The 14,428-nt window shown below is 39.0% G+C and overlaps 1 protein-coding gene across 1 annotated transcript in view; it reads right to left on the bottom strand.

Moving 5' to 3' along the window:
* KITLG (KIT ligand) overlaps window positions 1-14,428 on the bottom strand; it is a 109,624-nt gene that overhangs the window by 61,374 nt on the left and 33,822 nt on the right. Inside the window, exon 2 of the mRNA XM_023738551.1 lies at window positions 5,201-5,314. Within this exon, the coding sequence (XP_023594319.1) occupies window positions 5,201-5,314 (114 nt within the window). The remainder of the gene's footprint in view (window positions 1-5,200; window positions 5,315-14,428) is intronic.

Raw genomic sequence — 14,428 nt, forward strand, 5'->3', positions numbered from 1 at the left:
ATGTTGTGGGCTTGTTAACCAATGTCATAAAACAATATGTGTACTACTGTTTCATGAGAAACTATTTGTTCTGTAAGCCTTCACCTGAAGTACAGTAAAAAATAAACTAATAAATAAATAAAGCTGAGAAAATCCAATGGGGCAGTTCTATTCTGTCACATGGGGTCGCTACAAATCAAAATTGACTCCACAGCACCTAATAACAGGTTAATGATGGTATCATTTAGCTTCTTTCCACCATGAACAATACAGCATTATTATTATGGCCTATGCAGAAGTCCTGGCACTTTTATTTAAATATCTCTCACCTCGGATGCTGGTCAAAAACATTAAGGTTCCTACACCTCACTCCACTAATTGGGATTCAATATTTCTTAATTAGGGGCCCTAACATCCGCACTTTTAATAAGCACCCTGTCATGGTTGGAATTATGTCCCCCCAAAAATGTGTGTATCAATTTGGCTGGGCCATGATTCCCAGAATTGTGTGGTTGGACTCCATTTTGTGATTGTAATTTTATGTTAAAGAGGATTAGGTGGGAATGTAACACTGCCCTTACCCAGGTCACATCGGGGATCCAATATAAAGGGAGTTTCCCTAGGGTGTGGCCTGCACCACCTTTTACCTTACAAGAGACAAAAGGAAAGGGAAGCAAGCAGAGAATTGGGGACCTCCTACCATCAAGAAAGAATAACCAGGAGGGAGCGTGTCCTTTGGACCCAAGGTTCCTGCGCAGAGAAGCTCCTAGTCCAGAGGAAGACTGATGACAACGAGGACCTTCCTCCAGAGCCAACAGAGAGAGAAAGCCTTTTCCTGGAGCTGACGCCCTGAATTTGGCCTTCTAGCCTACTAGACTGTGAGAAAATAAATGTCTCTTTGTGAAAGCCATCCACTTGTGGTATTTCTGTTAGAGCAGCACTAGATGAATAAGACACACCCTAAGAGATTCTGACCAGAAGGTTCTCCTATGATATACCATGAAACAGGAACACTAGTGTACAGCAGAAGCTTTCAAACATTTTTTCATAAGCTATTCTTTTTTTTCAAACCAAGTCTTATCTGGAAACCCAGATACATAAATAAAAGCATAATGGCCTTGTGGGCTCCAGGATGAAGTTTGAAAATCACTGTTCTAGTGGACACAGTACTTACCGATAAAGAGGCCAGAAGCTGGTGGCACCACTCTTGAGCCTCAGTTTCCTTATTTATGAAAGCATTTCCCTTCTATCTCCAACATCTTATGATCCTACAAAGGCCACTACATTTGTTGCTATTATTGTTAGTTGCCGTCAAGTTGATTCTAACTCATGGCGACCCACGTGTGCAAAGTACAATTGCTCCACAGGGTTTTCAAGGTTGTGACCTTTCAGAAGCAGATCGCCAGGCCTGACTCCCTAGGTGCCTCTGGGTGGGTACAAAGCACCAACTTTTCGGCTAGTAGTCTAGCGCTTAACTGCACCCCCCAGGGACTCCTAATGCCACTACCACTACTACGAATAGCTAGTATTTAGCAGGCACTTACCAATGTGCCAGGGACAGTTCAATTATTTAATCATCACAATCACTTTATGAGTACTATTAATCTATTATACTGATGAGGAAACTGAGGCACAAAGAGGTTATGTGACAATAGCTGGGGTGAAAATTTATATATACATTAATCGATACCACAGAATTGTGAAAGAAGAAATGATATCTAGAAAAGCTGTTGCTTATCCAAGGTCAAAGAACTGGAATTTAACTCAGCTCTACCAGACTCTAAAATTCATCCACTTAACCAATCAATATATTTGCACGTTTGGTCCTATGTTATACCATGAAATCTTTTTAATGGCCCCCACTCATGTGTTGTTATTGTGGTTTTAGTGATTGGCATTCATATCTCCATGGAGATGGTCTATCCTCCCAACTAGATTATAAATGCTGTGGATCAGGGATTATTTTATATTTCTGTATAAATAGCCTAGGAAATACAGGCCATGAATTATGTAGGTCTTTAGTTATTCAATTGGAAGTGATCTTCTGGGCTCTATTTTTTTATTAACTTGAATTTTTTTCAAGTAGCTTATTAAAAATTATAATCCAAAGAAAATACACCAATGTTACTACCACAACTGTTGAAATTAAACTGTCTCCCCCTGAGTCAGTAGCTGGAAGGGGGGAAAAAACCAACAAACAAAAAAAACCTTTCTTCAGTTTAAATTTGACATTTTCCCTAAGGGTGATGTGATGGTTAAGATTGTATGTCAACCTGGCTAGACCATTATTCTCAGTGTTTTAGCAGTTGTATAATGCTGTGATCACCCCCATGATGGAATCTGCTGAGCGGTACCGGTGGAGGTGGGGCCGGTGGCAGCTCACCACCATCTCAGTTTCATCTTTCTGCCTTCTGCCGGTTATTTTCTGCTTGCTCACCTTGCCAAGGTTTTTGGCTTGTTCCAGACTCAGCAGCTGCCTCTCGTTGTCTCACCTCCAGTTCGTGGGACTTGAGCTAGCAGCTTACCTGTTGATCTTGGAATTCGTTGAACTTCTCAGCCTGCAAGCAAGAGTCTGGTTCCCCGACCTGCTGACCTTAGGTTCGCCAGCCCCTGCAGCTACATGAATCAGGAGAAACCTTGTGGTCTTGTCTGCTGATCTTGGAATTCATTGACCTTCACTGCCTGTGAGCGGGAGCCCCTCTCCGACCTGCCGACCTTGGGTTCACCAGCTTCTGCAACTACATGAACTGGGAGAGGCCTCTACCCTGATCTGTGGACTTGGGACTTTTTATCCTCTACAATCATGTGAGCTATATCCTTGATATAAATCTCTCTATATATACATTTATACGCTTTACTGGTTTTGCTTCTCTAGAGAACCCAGCCTAAGACAGGTGAATAATTATATTTTTGAATATAATGTCAATATGAATAAGTACTTCTGGGCATCTCTCTTCTTTCTCCTCTTATTAATGCTTTTTGCTGTCTTGTAGCAACTGATAGGTAACAGATGGGTAACAAGAAGGTGGTTAAAGATACAATTAGAAAATCTTGGAAGGTGCTTATAATATCTACTTATACTGCCTGAAAATATCAGTAGGACATTTGACAGGAAGTGGTGCTTATTAAGTTGTATTTCTCAAATACTTAGCAAATAATAACGTGTACAAGTAATTTTTCTTAAATACCGTGTTAATCTTGGATGTGTCCGGTCTGTGGTCAGATACACTATCATCTTCCAACTATATTCATTGACCACATATTTGAAATTTGGTCCCTGAGACCATTGCAGGCCTTCCTACTCATTCCCAGCTCCCACTGTTATTATATCAGCAGCCCCATGAGAGTACAATTTCTCAGTCATGATCTACTTTAGGGATATGTTGGAGACTGTATTAACTGACATTCTTATAAATCTATACAACACAGATACAAGTCATAATAACAATTGAGATTCAATTAGTATCTAGACATTTTGATCTCTAGACTTTGATAGAATAAGGTCATCTAGAGCAGTTGTTCTTAAACCTGGTTCCAGAAATTTGTTAAAAATGTAGAAGCCTAGAGCTCCTGCCTGCACCTATAGATTCAGTATCTTGAAGTAGAGCCCAGACACCTATAATTTTAACAAGCACCACAAGTGATCGTGATGTTCACCAATGTTTGAGAACCACTGAAACACATCATTTCTTTGTTCATTCAACATGGTCTACCAATATACACAAAGCTTAGTATATAAACACATTGTCTTTTCAGTATTGTTCCTTGGGTCACAAACTATGAAGCAATTTGAGGAAAAACGATTATGACCTATATTTTTAAAAAACACCTCCTCTTTCCCCTATCCCTCTATCAAATATCTAGCTGGGCATACAGTAGGCAAGTGTTGTTGGATTACTTTGGTCATCAATCCCTCAAATAAAACATGTTGGTACATCTTCGGGTGGTACATCAAAGAATCCTTTTCTTGCAAAAGAAGTCTGTATAAATTCTGGGTGTGTGTGTGTGTGTGTTTCTAATTCTGAATTAAGGCTAAATTGGTGGCGTAGTGGTTAAGTGCTACGGCTGCTAATCAAAAGTTCAGCAGTTCGAATCCACCAAGCACTCCTTGGAAATTCTATCGGGTGGTTCCACACTGTCCTATAGGGTCGCTATGAGTTGGAATCGACTTGATGGCAATGGGTTTGGTTTTCCTGGGTTTTTTAGCAAGACAATGACCATACTATTAAACTTTTGTTTTGAAGTACAGCTTTGAAGCCGGAAAAGCAAACAGACCAGGAAATATCAAGAGCAAGGAAGATAAATAGAGCCCTTCTATTCCATAAACTACTATCCTAACAAACACAATTTTCTTTCTTTTCTCCATATTACAACCCTCATTTCTTCCTTATTCTCACATCACCTCTATTCTCTAGGCAATATTCAAATAACGGAGTGCAATTTAACAGGCTATTTTGAACCAGGAATTAAGAAAAATGCTTTTCAAACTTTATTCATCCTGAAATCACACACTGTGGTTTAAGTGAGCTGAAAAATCATCCCTAGTTCTAGTGAGTTGGGAAAAATGTCTTCCAGATGTTGTATTGAACACTCTCTGAAGTCTTCATCTAAAGAGAGGCATGGCAAGAAGCATGGCATGAAGCTGCCAGTGACCAAAGGCTTTTGCTGATGGAAGCGTTGCAATGTGACAAATGTGGGAGAGGAGGCCATTCAAACATTTGGGCATCAAATTACTCCTCTAACTGTGTTCACTGGGAGCAAATACCAAGCCCCATGTGACAGGGTCTTTGTGCTGTTGGAAAGGAGAGAAGAGCCAGTTCAGATCTCCTTTTGTTAGGCTTGTGGGAGGAGAATAACTAGGAAGGCACACAGAGAGGAAATGAGACACTCTGAGGAACTCACTAAAGAGATAACGGGAAACAAACTGGTGCCAGCACATCAGCACACAGTGAACTCTCCAGCGTCCTTCACTGCCTGAGACTGAACGAGGAAAGGATCAACAAAGTCACTGTAGCGTGTGTGTGCAGTGGGCCAATTTTACCAATAAATTCACCATAACCTTAAACATCTCTCTCTCTGTTCTTTATAACCTTTCAGAATAATTCAATGATTCTCTTCCTTTTCTTAGAAAAACATTAATTTTTTTGGGGGGGGACCCTAAATATTTTATCAACAAGCACAAGAAAAACAGTCACAGCTATTGAAAGCATTCCTTACTTACCAGTTTTGTAACGTCTTTCACATCATCAGTCACACGATTCCCGCAGATCCCTTTAGTTTTGACGAGAGGATTAAACAGGAGCAGTTGAAGATAAATGCAAGTGAAAATCCAAGTCTAAATGAAAACAGAAAAATTGCTTCATGACTTTCAGTTAAAGTCTGTAGTCGTTCCAACTATGAACATCTTATGCCTCAATGTAGAAAAGGTCAATTTACCATATTAAAAAAAAAAAAAAATTCCTACTGGCTTAACTACCATTAATGCTAAGCATCCAAACTATGCTGACCAAACTTAAAAATATCTCAGTTAAAATACAGCCCGAATTATTCATTTCAAAGACATTATTGTTAACTTTCGTCAAAAGCTTTCTAAAGCCAATTTCCTAGTGACAATTAGGAATGAACTTGTAGCAACACATAATGGATTTATCACTTAGGGTGTCTTCTAAAAAGTAGGGAATGCATAAAATTCATACCTTAAGGCACCAAAGGAAACTTTCTACTTTAAATGTCGACTCTTTGGCAAGTAGCAGCATAGCCCTTGAGCAGTGCTTTAATCCAATAGTCTAAAACAGTACTCCAAGTTAAAGTGAGGGAGAAAGAGATATTTTTAGATCTAGGACAGAATTTAACCCAATTTGTGAGATAACAAAATAATCAGTGTTTTGAACCATGACTTTTTAGCTATTTAAATAAGGAAAAATATTTCTTTATCCAACAGGAGGGCATTCTTGAACCCTAGCAGGAAGTATTGACTTCCGTTTATAAACCATATATATATATATATATATGTTGTTGTTGCCATTGAGTTGGTTCCGACTCATAGCGACCCTATGTACTACAGAACAAATCACGGCCTGGTCCTGCACCATCCTCAATAATTGCTATGTTTGAGCCCACTGTTGCAGTCACTGTGTCAATACATCTTGTCTATGGTCTTCCTCTTTTTTGCTGACCTTGTACTTTACCAAGCATGACGTCCTTCTCTAGGGACTAGTCCCTCCTGGTAACATGTCCAAAGTACGTGAGACAAAGACTTGCCATCCTCGGTTCTGCGGAGTATTCTGGATGTACTTCTTCCAAGACAGATTTGTTCATTCCTCTAGCAGTCCGTGTTATATTCAATATTCTTCTCCAACACCATAATTCAAATGCATCAATTCTTCTTTGGTCTTCCTTACTCATTGTCCAGCTTTCGCATGCAAATGAGGCAATTTTGGTGAAACACCTAGGCTTAGGTCAGGCACCTTAGTCCTCAAGGTGCTTTTTAACAGTTTAAAGAGGTCTTTTGCAGCAGATTTGTCCAATGCAGTATGTCATTTGATTTCCTGACTGCTGCTTCTACGGGCACTGATGGTGGATCCAAGTAAAATAAAATCCTTGACAATGTCAATATTGTCTTCATTTATTATATATTGGTCGAGTAGTGAGGATTTTTGTTTTCTTTATGTTAAGGCAAAATCCATACTGAAGGCTGTAGTCTTTGATCTTCATCAGTAAGTGCTTCAATTTCTCTTCACTTGTAAATCATATATATGTATATTATATATATATATATATATATCTTTGGAAATTAGCACTTTCTACTACGTATTATAGAGGCCCTGGATGGTGCAAATGGTTAATGTGCTTGGCTGCTGTCATGGATTCAATTGTGTCCCCCAAAAACGTCTGTTGGGTTGACCGGGTCATGATTCCCAGTATTGTATGATTGTGTAATCTGACATGATTTCCTTACGTGTTGTAAACTCTATCACTATGATGAGGTTATATGTGATCTCCTTATGTGTTGTAAAGTCTGTTACTATAATAAGGTATACTGATAAAGTCTACAAGATTGGACAGTGTCTTAATCTAATCTCTTTTGAGATATAAAAAAGAGAAGCGAGCAGAGACATACGGGAACCTCATACCACCAAGAGCGTGTCCTTTGGACCTCAGGTTCCTGCACAGAGAAGCTCCCAGGACCAAGGGAAGGCTGATGTATCACAAGGACCTTTCTCCAGAGCCAACAGAGAGGGAAAGCCTTCTCCTGGAGCCGATGCCCTGAATTTGGACTTGTAGCCTACTAAACTGTGAGAGAATAAACTTCTCTTTGTGAAGCCATCCACTTGTGGTATTTCTGTTAAAGCAGCACTAGATGACTAAGACAGCTGCTAACCAAAAGGCTGGGGTTTCCAGTCCACTCAGTGGTGCCTAGCAAAAAAGCCTGATGATCGACTTCTAAATAATCAGCCCCTGAGAGCTGTATGGAGCACAGATTTACTCTGATACACATGGGGTCACCATGAGTCAGAACTGACTAGATGGCAAGTGGTTTTAATCATGTATTATAGCTACTTTTATGTATGATGTATTTTCCCTTATTATGTTATATTTCAGGTTTTTAAGAACTTGGGTATCTGATTTTTTTTTTCTAGTATCTTTAGAATACTTAGCATAGTACCTTGCATATGAAAAGCCCATAATGAATATTTGCTGGATGACTCAGTGATTAATATAAAAATAGTCTAATGCTCCAACTCAATAACTACTTATTGAGCCCTTACTATGACGCAGGTACTGTAGCAGACACTAGGGAAATAAAGATGATGAAGATGCCCTTGAAATTCAAAGGCAGGTAAATAGATAACAAGCACACCCTGTGATAAATGCTTTGGGAACACAGAGAAGGAAGCCATTACTCAATTAACCTTAAGAAGGAGAACCCATGGCAGGAAGACACTGCCAAGAAAAGCCAGAGAGAAAAGGTGACTGCTGAATTTTGGAGGACAGGGAGGAATTTGCAAGAGTTGACAAAGAAAGGACCACCGTGCCAGGAAAAATAAACAGCATGAGCAAAGGCATAGAGATGTGAAGATATTTCAAAATATGTGAGATTTATTCGATAAGCTAATAATTGCCTATGACATCTTAAAATTACATAAAAGCCCAGCTGTACATGGCTAGAAATCTTTCCTATTTGCTTAGCTAGTTATATATTAAAAAGGAACTGGATTATTATTTTCAATTAAAATCTACAAGCTAATTGGCATTTACACTGGGTCAAATGATGATTCTCATTTGCTAAAATTTCTAAGACTACAATGCTTCCCACATAGATATAATTAAATTTAAAATTAAAACCATTTTATTGTGTTTTAATAATGAATCCATATTGCTTTACCATTGTGGTCTATTTTAGCAGTAATTTTCCTTAAGACTACTTTGAGCACTATCATGTCACATCTTTATATTATGTACCTTATTAAATATCCCTAACTGATAAGTGGAGCCCTGGTGGCGAAGTGGTTAAGAGCTTCAGCTGCTAACCAAAAAGGTCAGCAGTTCAAATCCACCAACCGCAACTTGGAAACCCTATGGGGTAGTTCTCCATACTATACGGTCACTATGGGTCCGAATCAACTTGACGGCAATGGGCAAACTGATAAACAAATGTTAAGGATTTTAGAAAAGAATGTTTGTTGGACCTCAGGTATGGCCATGACAATGTCTAGTAACCTCCATTACAGGCTCAAAAAATCAATTCTATCAATAGTACACCTGGATTTGATCAGGCTCTGAGAGAGTGACTCAGAATAACCAAACTCATAAGAGAAAACTTTGAACTAGAATACAAAGGTGCTAATTTATAATGTCAAGAAAACTGAAATCCCACATCATCAGACTGAATACTTTTTCAATAATTCTGCAAATAGAAAAATCAAACCCACTGCCGTCATTTCGATTCTGACTCACAGAGACCCTACAGGACAGAGTAGAACTGCCCGATAGGGTTTCAAAGGCTGTAATCTTTACAGAAGCAGACTGCCACATCTTTCTCCCGTGAAGCGGCTAGTGGGTCCAAACCACTGAATTTTGTCGGCAGCTAGGCACTTAACCACTGTACTGCCAGGGCTCCTTAATTTTGCAAAGGAGCCCAAATTACTACCATCAGAAGATGATTTGGTAAGTGAAGAATCGTATCAAAGAGAATTAGCTGACCTCTTCCACCAGATAATAAAGCCTGAGGAGCTCTTACCCACACAAGAGATACACATACCTATAGGATTAAGTACCATACTTGTTTTGACTCTTCATAGCACTGTCTCCCTTAGATTACTGTGTAAATGACTTCTGTTTTGGAGATTCTTCTTTTTGGACAATCCCAACATATAAATCTCCTCTATTTAATATAGTCTTCTTTCACGTCTGTAAATACAATTGATTAAACTCCAGATTTCTTTTATATGGAGTCTCCAGGTGGTGCAAACGTTAATGTGTTTGCCTGATAACCAAAAGGTTAGTGGTTCAAGTCCACCCATAGATACCTAGGAAGAAAGGCCTGGCAATCTATAAAAAATCAGCCATAAAAAACCCTCTCGAGCACTGACACACATGGGGGGGTCTCTATGAATCGGTATGACTCAAAAGCAACTGGTTTGGGGCTTTCTTTTATAGAGTTATTCCTAAAACTCAACCATCCCAAGGCCCTCTTTTCTGATATGATTTGAGAAGCCTCCCCAAGAATCTCTGTAGATGGCCAATTTCACTACTCATTATAATTCTAGGCTCTCTGAAATATAAAGATAGGAATTCTGTCACTTCTTTTCACCATGCCTGTTATGGACTGAATCGTGTCCCCCAAAAATGTGTGTCAACTTGGCTAGGCCATGATTCCCAGTATTGTGTGACTGTCCACCATTTTGTCATCTGATGTGATTTTCCTATGTGTTGTACATCCCACCTCTACGATGTTAATGAAGCAGGATTAGAGGCAGTTATGTTAATGAGGCAGGACTCAATCTACAAGATTAGGTTGTATTTGAGTCAATCTCTTTTGAGACATAAAAGAGAGAAGGGAATAGAGAGACAGGGGACCTCATACCACCAGGAAAGAAGAGCCAGGGTCCTTGCGCTGAGAAGCTCTTAGACCCACTGGAAGACTGATGACAAGGACCTTTCCCCAGAACCGATGAGAGACAAAGCCTTCCCCTAAAGCTAGTACCCTGAATTTGAACTTCTAGCCTCCTTAACTGTGAGAGAATAAACTTCTGTTTGTTAAAGCCATCCACCTGTAGTATTTCTGTTATAGCAGCACTAGAAAAATAAGACAATGCCTTATACCCAGGATTGAATAAACATTAAACAAACATTTGATCACCTATTCATTCCACAAATATTTATTGAACACCTACTAGTGCCATGCCTTGTTCTATATGCTAGGGATACATTAGTGAACAAAATGACAAAAATCCCTCCCCTTATGAGGCTTAGCATCTAGTGGGGAAAAACAGACAATAACCAATAAAGATAACAAGTAATTAGATTACACAGTATGTCAAAAGGTGTTCAATTCTACAGAAAAAACTAAAAGGTAGAGGAAAGTCTGGGGATTGAGATTATAATGCCTACTCTGCTCTACAGGCAGCAATAATCTTAGGTTCAGATGGACAATCACACTCACAAGACACTTCAGACTTCACTCAGCATCAAATGCACTACTGAGCTTTAAGACAGGATGCAAGGCAAGCAACAAAATCTGATGTAAGTCAGAAGAGAGAGAACTACTTGAGTAATGTGTAGACAAGAAGGGGTGGGATCTAGTCCCCAAGTAGCGGGTCTGGTCTTAAATATGAGTATTGGTAGCTCATCAGTAATATCAAGCAGGATGTCAGATTATATAAGTACAGATGCTGGTGTTTACGGAACAAAGTGATGAAAAACAGTCACCATTCACATACTAGGTACCAAGCATTTTGCAAATAACAAACAAAATTAAAGTTTCATATATCCTCATTTTAAAAATGAAGAAACAGAGGCACATTTTCAGGGGCTTCTAAATAGTAAAATCAGGACAAAAAACCAGGTCCGTCCAATTTTAAATCTTGTGTTCTTAACTATCCCATAATGTCACAGCACTCCCAGAAATTTGTTACAGCATTGTGAGGACTTCGAGAACATCTCTCTACAACTTTAATGATTTTGCGAATACCAAACATTATGGAAACAACTTTGTTCCATACTCCATGTCACAGCTGAATATTCTATTTTTTTCTGAATATTAGAATTTTTAATATATGTTCTTTGATAGTTTCTTAAAATACATTAACACAAACTTCAAAATAATTGCACGATATGTCTTCACCAGGACAGCAACAATATTTTTTGCATCAGTTATACACAAATGTCTGTGAAGATATGATTTTGCTTATTTTATAGCAATCTATTTGATCAGAGCTAAAATTAAATCTATGTTAACCTAATAACTTTCAATATCCCTGAAAAACATATCTCTTGAAGTACTTTCAAACAACTTAATAAACTCATGTTGTAATTTTACTTTGCATACAAAAAGATATTTCGCCATGTAGAAACAGTTGAATTGGTGTATGTTTTGCTGTGTATATTCTCCACAATAACAAAATAACTTTTTTTTTTTTTTAAAAAAGACACTTCGCTACTGTTAAGGAATATTTCATCTCACACAAAATTCCCCTTTGTATCAAATTCACTTCGACATAACAAAATTTTAGGATGGAAGAGCAATCAGTGGGGAACTATTCTGAGAACTCTGCACAGCAGTAGTAATACTGCCTACGGCGTTCTCAGGAGAGGGTTGAAATGGAGAGCTTACTCCTTTGCACGGGAAGACCTGCAAAACATCCTAGTTATATAGTTGTAACCACTCTCTTCCAAGCAGCTCCAAATTATTCATTTGAATGATTGTTTTCAATTTTTTATTTTAGTTTTTTTTTTCTTAATTTTCCGGTCTCTCCCAGATTGTCAGATCATTACTTACAGCTTATTTTTACTGCTAATGTGCTTGTTTCTAGCTTTGTGTAGTCTTGATGCAAACACAACACATGGCCCATACTGGGAGCTTGTGGTAGGCAGAAAAGACCTTCCAAAGATGTCCATGTTCTAATACCTGGGACCCGTGAATATGTTACCTTAAGTGGTGAAAGAGACTTTGCAAATGTGATTAAATCAATGAATATGAGATGAGGAGATTATCTGGGCCCAATCTGATCCCATGGGTCCTTAAAAATGGAGAGCATTCCCTGGCTCTGGTAAGAGAAAGATGCAAAGATGGAAGAAAGGTTAGAGAGACATGATATGAAAAGGACTCAACTCGCCATAGCCAGTTTTAAAGAAGGAGGAAGGGGGCCACAAGCCAAGGAATGTGGGAGGCCTCTAGAATTTGGAAAAGGAAGGAAAGAGAGACTCCCTTAGAGCCTCTAGAAAGGAACACAGCCCACGACACCTTGATTTTAGCCCACTGAGACCCGTTTTGGACTTCTGATCTCCAGAACTATGAAATAATAGATTTGTATTGTTTTAAGTCATTATATTTGTGGTCATTATTACGGCAGCAATAGAAAACTAGAACAGAAATCAACAAGTGAACTTTCCTGAATGAATTAGTGAATGAATGGTGTAGTGTAGTGATGTTCAAGCAGGTCTCGGTGAGAACAGTGAGCTGCCCCTGGTGAGAGCAGTGAGCTGCCCCCACCAGGACTCTGGCCCCAAGCCCCTATATAAGCAAAGCAGCTCAGCTTTTTTTCTGTTTTATTTGTTCATGCTTCTGGGTAAGATTTTGTTTGAACAAAGGTTTCCAAGGCCAAGGGGGGAAAAAAAACCATGCTTTTGAAAACCCGTAGTGTGATAGGCAGAGTATAGAACATGAATTCAGAAAATCTCTGAGCCCCTTACAATGTGACCTCAAACAACTTACTTAATCCCCCTAAGTATCAGTTTATCCGCCTATAAATGAGAATAAAGATAATTTTTGTCTCACTTATTTCATGGACTGGTGGTGACAATCAAATGAAAAACTTTTCAAACTATGGGTGCCGTGCAATCATTCATTGCATTGTTACCGTCTTTGGACCGGCTAGGAAACCAGGGAAACCAGTACTTCGGAAATGTTTGAATAACTCAGTCTGAGAAAGGACTTTATAGAATAAATCTTCCATGCACAAAGAGTACGCCCTTTTGTACATGGATATTTTGACACTGATTTTGGGCTGAGATGCCTTTTTCTTTATTTCTTAGTTCTCATCTGTATTTAAAGTACTTTTAGTTAACAGACAATTGACATCTATTTAGTGCGGTGTTCCAATATATCAACAAAATATTTATCTTTGTTTTCTCTCTCTTCCTCTTTCTCCAACTTCTAGAAACTTCAAGGCTGTATGAGTGCCTAAATGTGTGGGTGTGTGCGTACACATGCAGGCACACACCCTGATGGAGATATGATGGTACAGCAGAATGCCCCTGTATTTGTGGCTGCTCTAAAATGTATCTTTCTGGTTTGGGTAATCACCTCACTGTGTTTTCTGTAACATTCTCTGCTTCTGCATATGACATTTTTCTTTGGCTACTTTGTTTTTGCATGGTACAACTTTTCTCTCTAGGTCATGCTCATTGTGTGATAACCTCTCACTTCATGACATTTCATTGCACAGACACATTAATCTTATTGTCGGCAGCTCTGGATTAAAAAAAAAAAATTATTTAGCGACCTGCGTCAAAAAAGTGTCCCTAAATACTCCCTACAACACACACAATTCCAAAAATACTTCAATTGCCAAAAGTTGCCTTCAAATTACCTACATGGTGAAAAAAATTAATGAGAACTCTACGCGCACTGCTAGAACGAAGGTGTGCAATGCAAAAACTCCTGGCAGAGGGAAGTAATAGTGACAAAAATCCATAATTGTAAATAATGGAAATAGCAGGATCCCTGGGTGGCACAAATGGTTAAAACACTTGGCTGCTAACAAAAAGGTTGGAGGTTTGAGTCCACCCAGAGGTGCCGTGGAAGAAAGGCTTGGCAATCTACTTCTGAAAAATCAGCCACTGAAAACCCTATGGAGCACAGGTCTACTGTGACACACGTAGGGTCACCGTGAGCTGGAATGGCAAATGAGACTCAATGGTTTCTGACAGATCATGTCAGGAAAGTACTTTAAAGGACAGAGGGGGAAGCTGTAGGAAGGCCAGAAACTCTGAAGGCAAAGGTCTTATGTAATTCACATTTTTGTTGAGAGCCGACTTCAGCAGATCGCAGGGGAATATTCACCCAATCATCAATTTCTCCTAAAAACAAGAGCCTTCCTTACAATAAAAAAGCACATGCTTGGAAAAGGAGCTGCAAAGCTGCCCCAAAGCAAACTATTTACTTAACCTGAACATGTGTTATTACACAGAAGTCATGTTGCAGACTCCTTTCTCTAAGGAGAAG

The sequence above is a fragment of the Trichechus manatus genome, unplaced genomic scaffold, assembly GCF_000243295.1.
Source record: "Trichechus manatus latirostris isolate Lorelei unplaced genomic scaffold, TriManLat1.0 scaffold00119, whole genome shotgun sequence".
Lineage (NCBI taxonomy): Eukaryota > Metazoa > Chordata > Mammalia > Sirenia > Trichechidae > Trichechus > Trichechus manatus.